Genomic DNA, 15,802 nt, shown 5'->3' with positions numbered 1-15,802 from the left:
ATCTTTTTATGGATAGACAACTTTATTGCAATAGATGTGTTGTCGATGCTAACACCATTATAACGTCCATTGCAATAAAGAAGTTGTTTATTCTTAAAAGAATCCTTCCTGTTCATCATACCAGCCTGTAATTGCCACTCACAGAAACTATATTAACATAGTTTGGTCCAACACGTGGGGACAGAAAATGAGTGAGTGAGTTTAGTTTTACCCCGCACTCAGCTATATTCCAGCTATATGGCGGCGGTCTATAAATAATCAAGTCTTGACCAGACAATCCAGTGATCAACAGCATGAGCATCGATCTGCGCAATTGGGAACCGATAACATGTGCCAACCAAGTCAGCGAGCCTGGCCACCAGATCCGGTTAGTCGCCTCATACCACAAGACTGGGTTACTGAAGACCAATTCTAACCCGGATCTTCACCGGTCAGTGACAGAAAATACAGAAGAGCATTGGTCCCTTAACTCTTTAATCCACGCTCTGTAATGTGTTTTGGCACATTAGATATTATATATATGAAAGCAACATATACATATGATTTGGCATGAATACCTTCCACACAACACATCTCAAAGCTAGGTTTCACTAGCTTTGATATAAATGTAATTAAATCTTGGTTGGTGTAAACGTTTTCTACATGTCAAATCATAACCACCAAATCACGTTCTGGACAACATATACAATTCATTAGTATTTACAAAAGAATTGTGAGATTTGGGTACGGATGATAGTGGATTAAGACGCTGTTATATCCCGGTGGAGTCATGATACGTATCCCGTGACTGTGTCCACACCTGTGTCGCTACCTCAGTCAAAGTTACATGCCTCCGCAGATCTAAGGGGTGTTGGTGGAAGCGTCAACCATTAACTTTTTCCCAGTTTTTGATAAGTATTTCAGTCGCCGGCTTTCCTTCTTTAGTTCCCTTTGTTCTTCCAGTAGCTGACGGTGCAGTTCCTCCAGTCGCAGCAATTCCGCCTCGGCAGAAACCTGTCAAAAATACATAAATGTAACAAATTGCGAAAAAGATTAACTTACCTATACTGCCGATCAAAAGAAAATCTTCTATAGATTGAACTGTACGAAAAAGATGCAAACATGTTTTCGATAGTGATGTCTATTTGGTAAGAGTTACGCCCGTAATCCCCGCTTGAAATGTATTCTGTTTATTACGTTTATTTCAAGGGGTTAGGGGAGTTCCTCCCGTTCCCCCATCCCAAATAATATTTATAAATATACTAAATTTATTAACAAAACTTAACACAATCACTAGAGAACTCACAAAATGACTAAAAGTCCAAAATTTACGTTAGGGTTACGTTGAGAGTTAAGTTTAGGGTTGGGGGAACGGAAGGAACTGTTTCCGGTTAGGGTGTACGTTTAGGGTAGGCTTTCTATAAAAAAAAACCCCATCTGTTCTTAATATGAATCTTAGGCATAGAATGAAAAAAAAACTGGGCGGAAATCTTTCCCCAAGACGCGGGTTAAAGACAAGAAACAAATACACTTCTTGATTTACTTACATCCAATGGACCTGCACCGGAGTCACCTGGCCCAGCCGCGTGTGTACCCTCCTCGGACGGCAGGAAGATGGACGTGGTCGTCGTCGGCGACGATGAAGTGGTCTGGATCATGGCCTGTGGAGCCGATGGAGCCTCGACTGGAGCCTGGACTGGAGGCCCTGCAGATGTGCGAAGGAAATGAAACATTATAGATGAGGAATGTTGGCGATGTGATGGATGTACGATGCGACGAATGTTCCACAACCGTGATGCATCCGTATCTGATATTGGATGTTTAACCGCATTCACGTCAACAAGTACATGTCCGGGCACAGCTGAGAGTGAATGCGTCGATATATCGTTTGAACATTGTCAATTCATATTCTTTGAAACACGAAGTCTGCATGGAAGCCCTTAGTGTTATGTAACTGAAAGGTGGAGGTGAACTTGTCGATCACGGAATTCTCGAGAAACAGGTGCTGTTAACATGGAATATCCTGACACAGTTCTGAACTTCTTATACTTGAGCCTGGCGCAACTCTATAGCATCATATTGAGAGTATATATTCTTGATTTAGTGTATATCTTCTCATTCTCAATAAACATTCCTCACACTCTCGGGTCGCCCCCTCAATATTAGACTGTAGCCATATTTGTCACGACCTACGTATCTCGTTGTTACTGTGTAATAACTGCCGTTTGTATATAGTATGGTGTAGTGTAAGGCCATATATAAAATATTCTTGTTTCACATTACCAACCGACCCTAACATTTTATATATTTTTACACCAGAGAAAAAACGGAACTTTGACTCTCAAAATGTGCATGATTATTTCATGCTTCTAAGTTTTGATTTTCTATCGGAGAAAAGGTGTAAATTTCCACAAAATCAAGTTTTTTTTACACGAAATAAATGAAAAGTTAAAAATAAAATCCGCCCACCCGACCCATATTGTTTTTAAAAATTGATGAGAAACAAGCATATTTTGTATGTGGCCTAATGTTGAATTATTTGTGTATCGGTTGTGCAGGGGTCAGCGGCCTCAAATGTTTGACACATAAATCGCCAAATACCATCATGAATGTGTGAAATTCTCGTAGCGACCGATCAGTGTTCTGGCAGTGAATTTTAAATTCAGACATACAAAGGTGAGCCGATCGACCCGGTCGACTGTCTGACTGCATCGTCTGGGTCGATCTGAAAGCCGATTGTTGCCAGTTATTTTATGAATGGATGGTGAGGTGAGGTGAAATTGGGTTTAACGTCGTGCTTGAGAATATTTCGCTCAATATATGACGACGTGCATGCGTGTGTACGTGTATGTGCGGCTGCTTGTACTAGCCCAGACTGAAGCTGGTTTTATAGTGCTAGCCCACTGAGATACCATGCCGCAGTTAAGCATGAATACCCCACTCAGACACATTATACTGACTCCGAGCCGACCAGTCCTTGTTGTACCCATTAATGCCGAACGCCAGGCAGGGACCAACAAGTACCATATTTTAACGTCTTTTGGTATGACGCGGTCGGGGATCGAACCCGCGACCTTCCGCTCTCCGGGCGGACGCTCTAACCACTACACCACGGAGGCGGTCTAATTTATGAATGGGACAACAAAATGGGCCTCAAACATTGTACCCATGTACCCACGTATAGAACCCGGGCTTTTAGCTACTAGGCCATCTCAAATGCCATATTTTGATTTGAAGATATGAATTCCTTTTGGGAGTGAGTGATAACTATATCAATACTCAGCTGGTAAACTGGTTCAGTATTATCTTTATACATCTCTGCGTGTTGCCTCTGAGACTTTATGGGCGGTGGCGTAGCCTAGTGGTTAAAGCGTTCGCTCGTCACGCCGAAGACCCGGGTTTGACTTCCCACACGTGTACAATACGTGAAGCCCATTTCTGGTGTCCCAGTAAAATGGCGCCAGCACATTTCCGAGGTGAAGCAATATTATGACCTCCTCATGATCTCGGAAATGTGTTGGCCCTATATGACCTCCTTATGATCTCGGAAATGTGTTGGCCCTATATGACCTCCTTATGATCTCGGAAATGTGTTGGCCCTATGTGAGCTCCTTATGATCTCGGAAATGTGTTGGCCCTATATGACCTCCTTATGATCTCGGAAATGTGTTGGCCCTATGTGACCTCCTTATGATCTCGGAAATGTGTTGGCCCTATGTGGCATCCTTATGATCTCGACTCTCCTTGATGTGTTGGCCCTATATGACCTCCTTATGATCTCGGAAATGTGTTGGCCCTATCTGACCTCCTTATGATCTCGGAAATGTTTTGGCCCTATATGACCTCGGAAATGACCTCCTTATGATCTCGGAAATGTGTTGGCCCTATGTGGCCTCCTTATGATCTCGGAAATGTGTTGGCCCTATGTGGCCTCCTTATGATCTCGGAAATGTGTTGGCCCTATGTGGCTTCCTTATGACCTCGGAAATGTACTGGCCCTTACCCCGAGAGTGTTTGTTTAGCATAACGATTGTGTCGGTAAATAACAACAGATCAAAGGAAGGTTCTCGTCCTCCTGATTATGTCTCAAACAAAATGACTGTCATAAGGGATGGTCGTCATTTTTGGGGATCTCTCTCCAAAACAACACATACAAGCATATAAATTGACAAACACTTTTATACATATAAAAACGTATACTGCTGGAAGGTGAGACGACTTCTCCGTGTATGGGGATCTCTCTCCAAAACAACACATACAAGCATATAAATTGACAAACACTTTTATACATATAAAAACGTATACTGCTGGAAGGTGAGACGACTTCTCCGTGTATGGTTGGGGGTGGGTGGCGTCTCACACGACGTGGAGGTGCACTGTCAATGTCTCACTCAGATTAGAGTGTCGTCTCAGGGCCCTGTTCCTCAAATTGATCGTAGCGCTACGACCGTCGTAAGTCTATGTTAAAGTATGGGGGTTATGATAATCTTAGCGCTACGATCGCTTTGTGGAACGGGTCAGCCTTGAACACCCCGTAATTTTCTGAAATCCGAGGCTAAGATAACGTAACCGCTCGTCTGAGTGCTCGCATCAACCATTTTCACACGACATTTTGAACACCTCCCTCCGGGTATCACCATCTCGCTTGACAACTCGAAGTCGTTCACCTTTCTCTTCCCGCTCCTCGAACAATGGGACGACACGTTGGTAGTACCGCGCACTACTGACAAGGTCGCGTCACAGTTTCTGGCGCAATGTCCAGACACACCACACTTGAAACACTGCGCTCGGGCACCCTCCACAGCACCAGGAGTCGTCGTTGTGACGGTAGGGCCGCCGTCAGGTATCCCTTCTACGTCAGCGCCGGTAACAACAGGGGAAGGGGTTGTGGCGTCTATTGCAGTGGTTACAGGGCATGAAACATTGCTTCCCGCAATGTCCGGCGTCCCCACACCTGTTCCTACATGACCTGCGGGACGCTCATGGAGCTTGGTGGCGGCAGGAACCTTGGCGTTGCTGGTGTTGCAAGACATTTTCTTGTGAAAGTGCTGGTACACAGACAATGGTGAGAGAGAGTAAGGAAAGTATGACTGTACTGATCGCTCGCAGTAAGCAGAGTTAGTGGAGAGTGGTCATGTATCTGGTCATATGTGCTACCATGTCCAAAGGGGAGGTCCTTGCTGACACAAGAGCGACCAATCAAGCGCCATACTCCTGCGTTTCACTACGTCACGTGACAGTTTTAATCCCCGATTAAAACGTCACGGCCCGTATGTCCGAGGAGAGACTCTTGATGACAAATGCGATCAATCAAGTGCCATACTCCCGTGATCGCGACTACCACTCGTGACAAACAATCTTCGACTGACACGTCACGCCCATCGTCCCTCACTCTTTCACTCACTCGATCCGAATAAGTAACACCCAAATTATCTATCAGCTACTAACGCCGTACACTTGTACCGTTATAGCTGTCATCGTGAAAGTACAGAAAACCTCTTTCAGTCTGTATATCACAACTATTACTAGTATATAGCACCGTAACATGGCATCAGTAGGTAACACAAGTCTGCAGTCCCCCACCAAGAGCCAGAATTTGTATACAGAGGTATTACTGTTTAGAAACGGTGGTAAGCTAAGGGGAACAGAAAAATGGACTTTTGGAGATCACAGGTTAAGATATCAACGTATTATAATTATCTGGGGATTGTATTTTCTAATATATTATGTTGGTTTCAAGCAATTGATATTCTTGTTCAGAAAGCCAATAAGATATTTTCAGTTAAATACCTACAGTATAAGTTGAAGAATATTTCTCCCACTGTTTTATTTAAGATTTTTGATACACAGATAAAACAATTTTTACTTTATTCCAGTGAAGCGTGGAAATTTTTCAAAATTGAATATGTTGAACGTTTTCACATTAAGTTTTGTAAATATGTTTTAGGTGTTAGGTATTATGTCTCAAATGATGCTGTTTTCGGTGAATGTGGTAGACATGGTCTGTTTATTGATTATCATAAACGATGTGTTACAGTTTGTTAAAAATTGTTAACAATACCAGCTGTTAGATATTCAAAACAATGTTATTTCTTATGTAAATCATTAGATGAATGTAATCGTAACTTGGGCATCACAAGTTAAACATTTACTATTCAGTTATGGCGTTGGTTTAGTGGGGATCACATCTGTTGTGCCCTTAAACCTACAATGATAACCTACAGTAATCATAAATATACATGAGGTGGGGTGAGGTGAGGTGAAATTGGGTTTAACGTCGTGCTTGAGAATATTTCGCTCATATGACGACGTGTGTGTGTGTAAGTGCGGCTGCTTGTACTAGCCCAGACTTAAGCTGGTTTTATAGTGCTAGCCCACTGAGATACCATGCCGCAGTGAAGCATGAATACCCCACTAATACCGAGCGCCAGGCAGGGACCAACAAGTACCATATTTTAACGTCTTTTGGTATGACGCGGTCGGGGATCGAACCGGGCGGACGCTCTAACCACTACACCACGGAGGCGGCCTAAATATACATGAATGGGCGCACACACACTTGAAGTAGGTGACACAAACATGTTTCTCAATACCTTTGTACAATGACTTGAAGATTGGTACTCTAAAATTTGTGATTCAAGTAAATTATGTAATTATAAAGAATATAAATCTCTATTGTCAAATGAATATTATGTGTGTGCTATCCCAGAAAGGGAATACAGAAGACTTTTGTGTTTATTACGCACATGTGAATATTGGTAGACGGTGTGTCATTCTCCGTGGTAACAGAATATGTACAATTTGTGCGTTACGTTGCATAGAAGATGAATATCACTTCCTTATAATATGGCCATTGTATGACTATCTCAGATCAAAATATATACCAAGATATTATTGTAAAAGTCACCTACGATGTTTAAGTTTAAAACACTCCCTACATTTAATAAGATAAATAATTTGATAAATGTTGTAAAGTTTATTAAAGGTCACATGCAACCAAAAAATCAAACATAGTTAAAACACAATTATCAATTGTTTATGGTGTATAGTCTGATTGGTGTTAAGTTCAAATTAACTTTGGTCAGTGATCGCAGTTGTGTATTGAATATTGCAGGCAGGCAGACACACAGGTGTCAATAAAACAAGACATTGAGTTTTGTCTGTGACAACGACATATCTATATCACAGTTAGAAATTCTGTCAACGCTAAATAATGACATTGCTTTTAAGTATCGAACTGAGAAAGTGACTCGGTAAGAAGAACCTGTGGTGAAATGGACAAATGAAATTATATAAACAGTTTATTTACTGTCATAACATATATAAAGCTCGCGCCTGTGAGATAAACAAAACATTAGGAAAATAGCTCACACCAAAGCCTTCCTCGAGTATTCACAGGACAGCCCGCTTCCAAGTTGCGCGAACCTATTTCATTTCGCACGTGCTATGAGCGCAGCCCAGCTGTTGAAACCCGTTTCCCCCCGAAAAGTCGAGGGAAAATTAGTGAATCGTTTGAACTCCGATTTCGCGCGGTTTTATTCATCGCGTTATTTTCCAACTTTATAAGTTGAATTTGCATTTTTGATGATTTGTTTCGGTATGTCCATACCGAAAGGAATCAGAATCTGCAAAGTTGTGTTTTACGTTGCATGTGACCTTTAAGGAAGCTCTATTTCTCAGAAATTCCCATCTTTCATTGTAATGAATATTTTGTATTATTTTGTACATGGGCCGTTGGCCTTTCTATCGAATAAAGAAACTGAAATTGATAGTTAGGGATCCTGCCGCTGTGGGTAGGGGTAATCCACCCCGGGGTCAAAAATACCCTATAATTAACCTTCTAGTTCAGTGTCTGTCAATCGATTTTTTGTCGTGTGAACGGGTCTAACAGGGGAGGAGAGAGAATTATACCCCCAGGGGGTAGTCTGCCCTTGGTCAAGAGGTGGAACAATTCAGTTACTCAGGGGGTATTCTACCCCCTGAGGCTAAACGTGTCAATTAAAGGTGTCAACATTGTATACTGGGACTCTCTATTATCGCGGGCTCTCTATTATCGCGGCACGCGAAATCATCGGGAAAGCAGAAACACCACGCCCCGCATCGGCTGTTTACATATGCAAATTACGTAAAATATATTCATCGCTCTTGAAAAAGTCATGTATTTCATTGGTATGTCATGTCTAATCGAAGAAATAGTAAAGCATTCATCTTTTCAGTAAGTTCTGGAACATTTGGAAACTAGTATGATCCCTACTGCCATTACATCTAGCATGAATCAAAACTTACTTCGTCAAGAGTAATCCTGCCACAACTATTAGGTTATTTGCATATTTTCCGTGCTAAAAATATAACAGGAAGTGTCGTATGCAACTTCGCTGTACACACGGCAGCAACTTGTATGGTACGTTTTAAGGTGGAAAAACAACAGTTTGTAACGTTATTGTTACCTTGTATCCAAATGAATAGAAGTTTCAGATGTTTGGGTTAAAAACATGATGATATTACTAATGTGAATGAAATTCCTAAATTATGTTTTAATGATCAAACTATTTAGATTCGTTACTTGTCTTAGTACACGTTTCACAGTGTCATCTGCTTGTACCGCGTGCCATAGTGAGAAAATAGCAATACCGCGATAATAGAGAGTTGCTTCAATTTCCGGGTCAAGCGGGAAATCGGAATTGCCGCAATAGTATTAAACGAGTTGCGACTATGTCTCACATTATTTGTGACAGAAATGAAGATTAAACATCAGTCAACTGAAAATATATCTAAAATGCTAAATGTCAGTAGCCGTTCATAATCCCGATGGCGACAACATTAACTACCGCGATAATGGAGGGTCCCGTGATAAACCCTTCCACCCCTGCTGATGATGGAATGGTTTTCAAGGAAATCTAAACATAGCTATGATGCAACTTGTTGGTGTGCACTATCCACCCTGCCTGATTAATATGTAGCTCTACACTGGAAAACAACATGCCTCCGAAACACAAGCGCTTACGACGTGGTTTAGTCTGTCTCACAGTCCCTGAACCACATTAATTTCCCTACTGCCAAGCCCTCTTTGCAGTGCCAAAGCCCTAAATAAATCAAGTCTAGATTTCCTCAGGTTCTGAATCCCTGGTCTCCCTAGGGCTCCTTTTCAATATAAATGGGCTTGTTTGTTACTATCAAAATGATATATATTCAGAGACTAAGCCTTAGTCTAGACGTGGTTATGCCTGGACAGATGAGACCAAGTCTCAGCTTAGTATCTGGGGAGACATGCACATCCAATCCCAACTGGACAGTCCCCCAACAGTTGATACATCTGTTTATTCAAAGGTAAACTAGGCAATGCATAAACTGGGGTTTGAGAAAACGGCCGTACAATGCTAAGAACGAATGAAAACACTACATCCTATAGATAGTGTAGGGATTCACTTAAGAGGAGTGGGCAGCCCCGAAAACTCTGCAAATTTTATGAACAGCTAAATGAAATGTTGGATACAAGACCTGCGACATCACCAGGAAAGGTCACTGAAAGTCTCCAGCAGTCAGTCGCATCAGATACAGACAAATCTGATCGTGAAGTTACTGATGACCATGTTACCCACAACACTGCTGATGATATCGAAATTGCTGACCCAGGAAGTGATGAATATTTTGAAAATGTTAAAGAACCACTAAACTTTGTTTTTTGTCACTCTTTTAACCATTACATATGAAAGATTTGTGGTTAGTCTTATGCGGAACACCAAATTTATTCTTTAAAAACTTGAGGTTATTTAATACCGAGCGATTAAAAGTTGCCAAAAAAGTCGCCTGCTTCCCTCTCGCCCGCCAACGAAACCACAGACAGGTTACGTAACTCTGTCGCCAGAGCACTGCAGTGACGTCATATGAGGAACGATTTTCAGTTAGTTGTATAGAAAATGTGTAGCACGCTCATCATTTTGATGATTTCTCGACATCAACGACGACATGCCGAATCGTTGCTTTGTCGTCAATTGCTCCTAGGGGTCGGGCGATGGTGTCCCCATGCACAGATTTCCACAGGACCCCGCAGTTCGTGCTAAATGGGTTATGTTTGTGAGTGCGAAGCGAGCGTTGTGGAAGCCTGAAACGATATCTTACTTGTGTTCAGATCGCTTCACGGAAGTTAAAGAATCAAAACTACTTACTAGTTGTAGTAAAATATGCATATGATTGATGACCATAAAGATTTTCTATGACACAACTTGTAACATAACGATTTCTTCCTCGGAAGTGAGGTTGTGGTCGAAGTAACAATAATATTGTAAGTAGTACTATATTGACACCACCTCGCTGCCACGAGAGAAATTGTTATGTTATACGCTTTGTCATGCAAAATCCTATTGGCCATCAATAAAATACATATTTATTACCAGTAGAAAGTAGTTTTGATTTTGTAACTCGGTGGAAACAAACCTAAATACCATTTATCCTCAGACTGGCGGATGTTCCCGACAGGGCGCCGCCATTTTTAAAAATAAAAAAATCTGTTAGAATTAAGGAGATTATAGTTTGTTTTCATCAAGTTAGAAAATCAAGACTACTTTCTACTCGTAGTTAAATATGTATTGGAATCATAACCAAACGGATTTTGCATGACACAACTTATAACATAACGATTTCTTCCACGGAAGCGAGGTGGGGGTCGAAGTCACAATACTGCGCGATAAATTTCTTGCTACATTCCCATGGTTAATGTCCACTCACCAGTATGTAGATACTAGTCAATGTGCGTCTTTATATTTGGTCTTATAATCCTAATTAGTTTATTATCATACTTGTATGCATTTTGAAACTAAATAAAAAGCAGACGATCTGCTGATACTTATAGTGAATTTATAACAGAACTGTAATATCTAGACATTTTATAGTTTGCCAATGTGAATCATAATTCGCACACACACCCTAGTGCATGTTGTCTGTCTCATTACACTTCACGGTGAAAACAATGATTCTGTTGAATGCTACGACAAATGAATAAAACAAAATGCAAATATTAAAATTAAAACAGATTAAAGTTATAGGAACAATATCAGGCCATTACCTTGTTCGAGGAATGTATCCATCAATATCCACAAAACTGTTCCAAATGATGTGTCTTTTAACAGTTTAATATACGAAAAGTGATAAATCTTTTCAGGTATTGGTGTATAATCTCATTGGTCACCCAAGATAGCACACCTGGCAACTAATTGCATAATGTCCGCCTTTCTTTAAAACAGTAATTTAGTTAGCCAATAATGGGCAATCAATCAATGTATTGCCGGTTAATCCTTTGAAAGAAGGACGTTGTTTTTACGCAGACACCGACACGACAGAGTGTATTCAGTATAGATTAGTAAATCTACATACATAAACACTACCTTTGACAATTCCGCTGTGTAAGATAAAAGTAATTAATCAATCAGCGTGTTATCGGTTAATCCTTTGATCGATGTTTATAATGTTGAATATTTACTCCAGACACAAGAAATGCCAAATGGGAACCTTTGTCGGGTAATTTAAGTGTGTTACCACTAATTATACCTGTTATAAATTCATTAACTGACCATCAAGTGAATGATGACAAATAACATGTGTAGGTTTATACCACCTAACACGGGTTACAACAAGGAGTATTAATTGCTGTATTGCATGTGAAAACTTATGGGCCGACACTGTTTTGAGAATACAAACAGATTTTACATGACATGATTAAATATCGAGGTAAAAAAACACAGAAATGGGATCAATTTGATCAGTCATTATACAAATAGGGCCTAACGACACCAATCGATTTTGACAGAATCGTCTATGAAAACAAGTTGTAACTCGGAAACTAGGCAAAGCATGAGACAAAATTAAATGACAGTAGATTGTGAGAACATATAGCTTTCATTTTCCACAACAATTGTCACGATTTCAGGTTTATACAAGCCTGTAAACAAGATAATTTAACCCCTAAAATGTAGATGAATTCTGCACAGGCCCTCCAAGCTATTCCTCATATGACGTCACAGAGTCGCGCCGCTCTGATTGGTTGAAATTTCGTTCGCGGGTGAGAATTGTGCACTGTTGTCAAAAAGGTCGATTTAAGTCAATTAAAGGTCGAAATGAGTAGTTTTAATGACGGGGTTTCATTTATAACGATGCGAGTTAGTGATTTATGTATTTTACCCCTAGGGTTTATGTGACCTTTAAAAGAGTGACCGAACGATTCTTACCGGTACTTTTCCAATCGTAATATTCATGAGTGCAAGGTCGGATACAGGCTAACCGAATCAAAACGATTAGTTGAAACATTGTTGGGCACTGAGCGAGTGGTGCGCGCTTCTTATTGACGGAAGCCAGTCCACGCCACTCAGTTGCCCCGTGTGGTACGAACCTGCCCTGTCTGATATTGAAGTTGTACTTATAGAGATGGACTGAGACAGAGTAAAAACTATGTGAGTATAAACTTGATGTTGCGTTTATCTTTGAATGTATGTGTGCCAGTACATGAATGTTATGTGGTTAATTAGGAGTCACGGTCGTCCGAACCCTCACTCCTTGACTTAGCATCCTGCAACGGACCAAGCGAGTGGAGCGCCAGAGCTACCATCTCCCCGAACAATGTGGAACGACCATAATTAATAGGTAACTGGGGTAGGGTTTACTACCACCCAAACGCCAGTTACGACACTTTTGACAGAGAACAGTTGCGTATGCTACATGTAATCACGAACACTCGTCAACCATATGCCATTCCATCATCCATCAATGTCAACCAATACCTCGGCCTCCTGTTGATCGGGTATATGATCCATGTCAGGAAGTAGTCCCTGGAGCGGCATTATAGTGTCTCATAAGGCTTATTGGCTCATGTACTCGTTCACGTGACACTGTTAATAAACTATATCTGCCTGTCTGTCTGTCATACCTGTTGGGTTGACAATTGTCCCGAGGGCTGCTGCGCTCGATGAGTGGGGTGGGATGTCGTAAAACTATTAAAGTCACCAGTAGCGTAAGTAACGAGAAATACCCACACTATGAGTTCGATTTCGGCGTAGTATCGATGTTTTTGTTTCACCATTTTAGAATTGGTTTCCATTCTAGAATAACGACAGTCTTCAGGGGGTCAGACGTAGTAGCCAACAACATTTTACAACACAACACTAATACGTCGAAAGCGAGTGTATACGGGGTGGGGGTGGGGTGTGTGTAGCCTAGTGGTTAAAGCAATGGCTCGTCACGCCGAAGACCCGGGTTCGATTCCTCACATGGGCACATGTGTGAAGCCCATTTCTAGTGTCCACCGCCGTGATATTGTTGGAATATTGCTAAAAGCGGCGTAAAACTAAACTCAGTCAGTCAGTCAGTCAGTATACGAGGCGGATGAATAACTGGTCACAGACTCAGTTTAAACTACTTGGTATAGAATTTGATGTTGATTTAGATAATATGACAGAATTGAATTATAACAAAAACTTTGAGAAAATTGAAAAGGAAATGGCAATGTGGACGAAAAGAACCCTAACACCCTTGGGTAGAAATGTTGTATTGAAGTCACTACTACTTCCAAACCATAACCTGAGACAATTATCTCCCCTGAGTGAGGAAGTCGGGCAGTGTTTGTTGTCTGAGAGGTTTTAAGAATAATAACATGTTTCTGCATTAACCAGGGTCAATACTGCCCAGATGTATGTATAAGTTGTAAAGATACCAAGTTAGCAAAATGGGCATTTCTACAGAAGTTTGGAGAGCACGGATTGGATGTTCCGTCAACCTGCCTCACACGGTGGGGGACGAGGCGTCAGCCATTACAATGGATCAACGACATGGAGCAGTGGACTTGAGCTCAGGTACAGAATTTTTGTTACCATGTGTGTGCTGCTCAGTATTGTATGTGTTGGAAACACAGTTTGTCAGATACTCTGCTGATATAAGCACAGTTTTTATCAGACTTGTGTGTACTGAATATGCACATTGTAGTAACCCCGAAAATATGAGACAACAAGTGGGTAACATTCTGCAATTGTCAGTGTGGACCAGTCATGTTGCATTATGTGAAGATGTTGAACTCAACCCAGGGCCTACAGGTGAAGAAAGAGTTATGGTTATTCAAAAGGAAATATTATCAGAATTAAATCATATAAGATTGACATGAAGAAAGAAATAGATGAACTAAAGATGGGAGAATTAATACGACCCTAGCTGAGGTGCAACGAGATATGAACAATATTCAACATCAGCAGGACATAATACAATGTGACATTGTTGAAGTTGCTAACCGCCTAGATCACCTGGAAGACGTAACCGAGTTGTTAAACCCCGACAATAGAACAGGCCTACTACAGCAGATTGACGCGCTTACTAGTGAAATCGACAGACAGGAGCAGTACAGCAGAAGAAATAACGCGATCATCTACGGTATGTCAGAGAAGGAGAACGAGACTTCTCTCGTATGTAAGAAGTATGTTTGCGATATACTCAACGACACAGCCGGAGAAGAGGACTCACCACTCACACCTGATACTATCGTAGCAGCACATCGCCTGGGCTCAACAGGTAAAAGATCACCTAGACCCATGATAGTGAAGTTTATGTACCCAGAAGATAAGTCATGGGCGGTCAGTCTGAGACATAAACTGAAATGTATTTGGTATGGGATCTCTAACGACCTTACAAAGAAACAGAGAGAAACTTTACAGAAACTGAAAAGTGAAAACAAATTCGGTTATTATAAGAACGGCAAGCTTATCATCAAGGACGCTGATGAATCGTCTGCTGGCCAGTCAGACAGAGCGATACCAAAACTCGCCCTCGACTACGAGCCCATAGGAAGGGTGGGCAGAATGATAACAGATAGGGGCGTGGCCCCGCCCAGGCGGAATCTTGTATTAGTTTCCTTTTTTGGAACATTAATGGACTGTATTCTAAGGTGTGTGATAATGTCGTCTTATCCTTCCTAGCACACCATGACATTGTGGGACTCACTGAGACCTGGCATGATCATACATCTCTTGAAGAGATTTCCTGAGTATGTTTATAGTGTTCCAGCAGTGAAACTATCCAATGCAGGAAGACTATCAGGCGGCATTCTAGTGTTAGTTAGAAGGAGTATACAGAAGTTCATTAAGTTACACAAATGTACTGAGAATGCAATTTTTATTGTGTTTGACAAATCTATGCTCTGTACAAATAAGGATACGCTTATGGCTTGTGTGTACATACACCCAGAAAGTTCTCCATGGTATAACAACAAGCCCACTAAGTGCGGTATACGTATTTTACAAGAATCATTCCTTGACATAATTCAAGAGCTTGGCAATGTAGATGTACTACTAGGTGGGGATTTTAATGCAAGAACAGGTATAGAGTTGGATTACATTCTACATGATATTTCGAGTCATGTTGGTTTAGACCATTGCTCATATATACACGATACCCGTAATATATCACGTCATTCGCGTGACATGGTGATAAACAAATACGGGCGTTCATTGCTACAGCTCTGTATTTACTTCAATCTCATTATCATGAATGGAAGATTTGGTTCAGATGCAGGTGTTGGTGAATATACTTTTGTTTCAGCAGTGGGTACACGTGTCATTGACTTTATTATCACTTCAAGTTCTTTATTCACATTGTGTCACGAATTCTGAGTCTGATCATTTACCTGTACGATGTACGTTTCAGTCACGTGGCATACACGCCACTCTAAGCGAGGATGGTAATGTAACACAGAGTGCACGTGGCGAGGGTGCGAAGTTTAGATTTAAGTGGGATGTGGACAAGGTCGGCCAATTCAGGGAGAATTTACTTTCACCTGATATATCTAGATTGC

The 15,802-nt window shown here is 41.2% G+C and overlaps 1 protein-coding gene across 1 annotated transcript; it reads right to left on the bottom strand.

Moving 5' to 3' along the window:
- Window positions 1–461: 461 nt before the first annotated feature.
- LOC124275292 lies at window positions 462–1,896 on the bottom strand. The gene is made up of 2 exons (XM_046710776.1): window positions 1,527–1,896; window positions 462–993 (listed from the first exon to the last, which is right to left on the bottom strand). The coding sequence occupies exons 1-2, from the start codon at window positions 1,710–1,712 to the stop codon at window positions 841–843; spliced, it is 339 nt and encodes a 112-aa protein (XP_046566732.1). The 5' UTR covers window positions 1,713–1,896; the 3' UTR covers window positions 462–840.
- Between the last annotated feature and the right edge of the window lie 13,906 nt (window positions 1,897–15,802).

Source organism: Haliotis rubra, unplaced genomic scaffold, assembly GCF_003918875.1.
Source record: "Haliotis rubra isolate DU_JTF1 unplaced genomic scaffold, ASM391887v1 Scf2, whole genome shotgun sequence".
Lineage (NCBI taxonomy): Eukaryota > Metazoa > Mollusca > Gastropoda > Lepetellida > Haliotidae > Haliotis > Haliotis rubra.
The sequence above is the reverse complement of the archived record's forward strand: the minus strand, read 5'-3'. Positions and strand labels throughout refer to the sequence as shown.

Excerpts from the sequence above, each read along its gene's own strand:
- LOC124275292 (XM_046710776.1), bottom strand. The coding sequence starts at position 1,712 with ATGTTTCATTTCCTTCGCACATCTGCAGGGCCTCCAGTCCAGGCTCCA. Across the intron at positions 994-1,526 it reads CCGGTGCAGGTCCATTGGAT|GTTTCTGCCGAGGCGGAATT; the intron begins GTAAGTAAATCA and ends TATTTTTGACAG.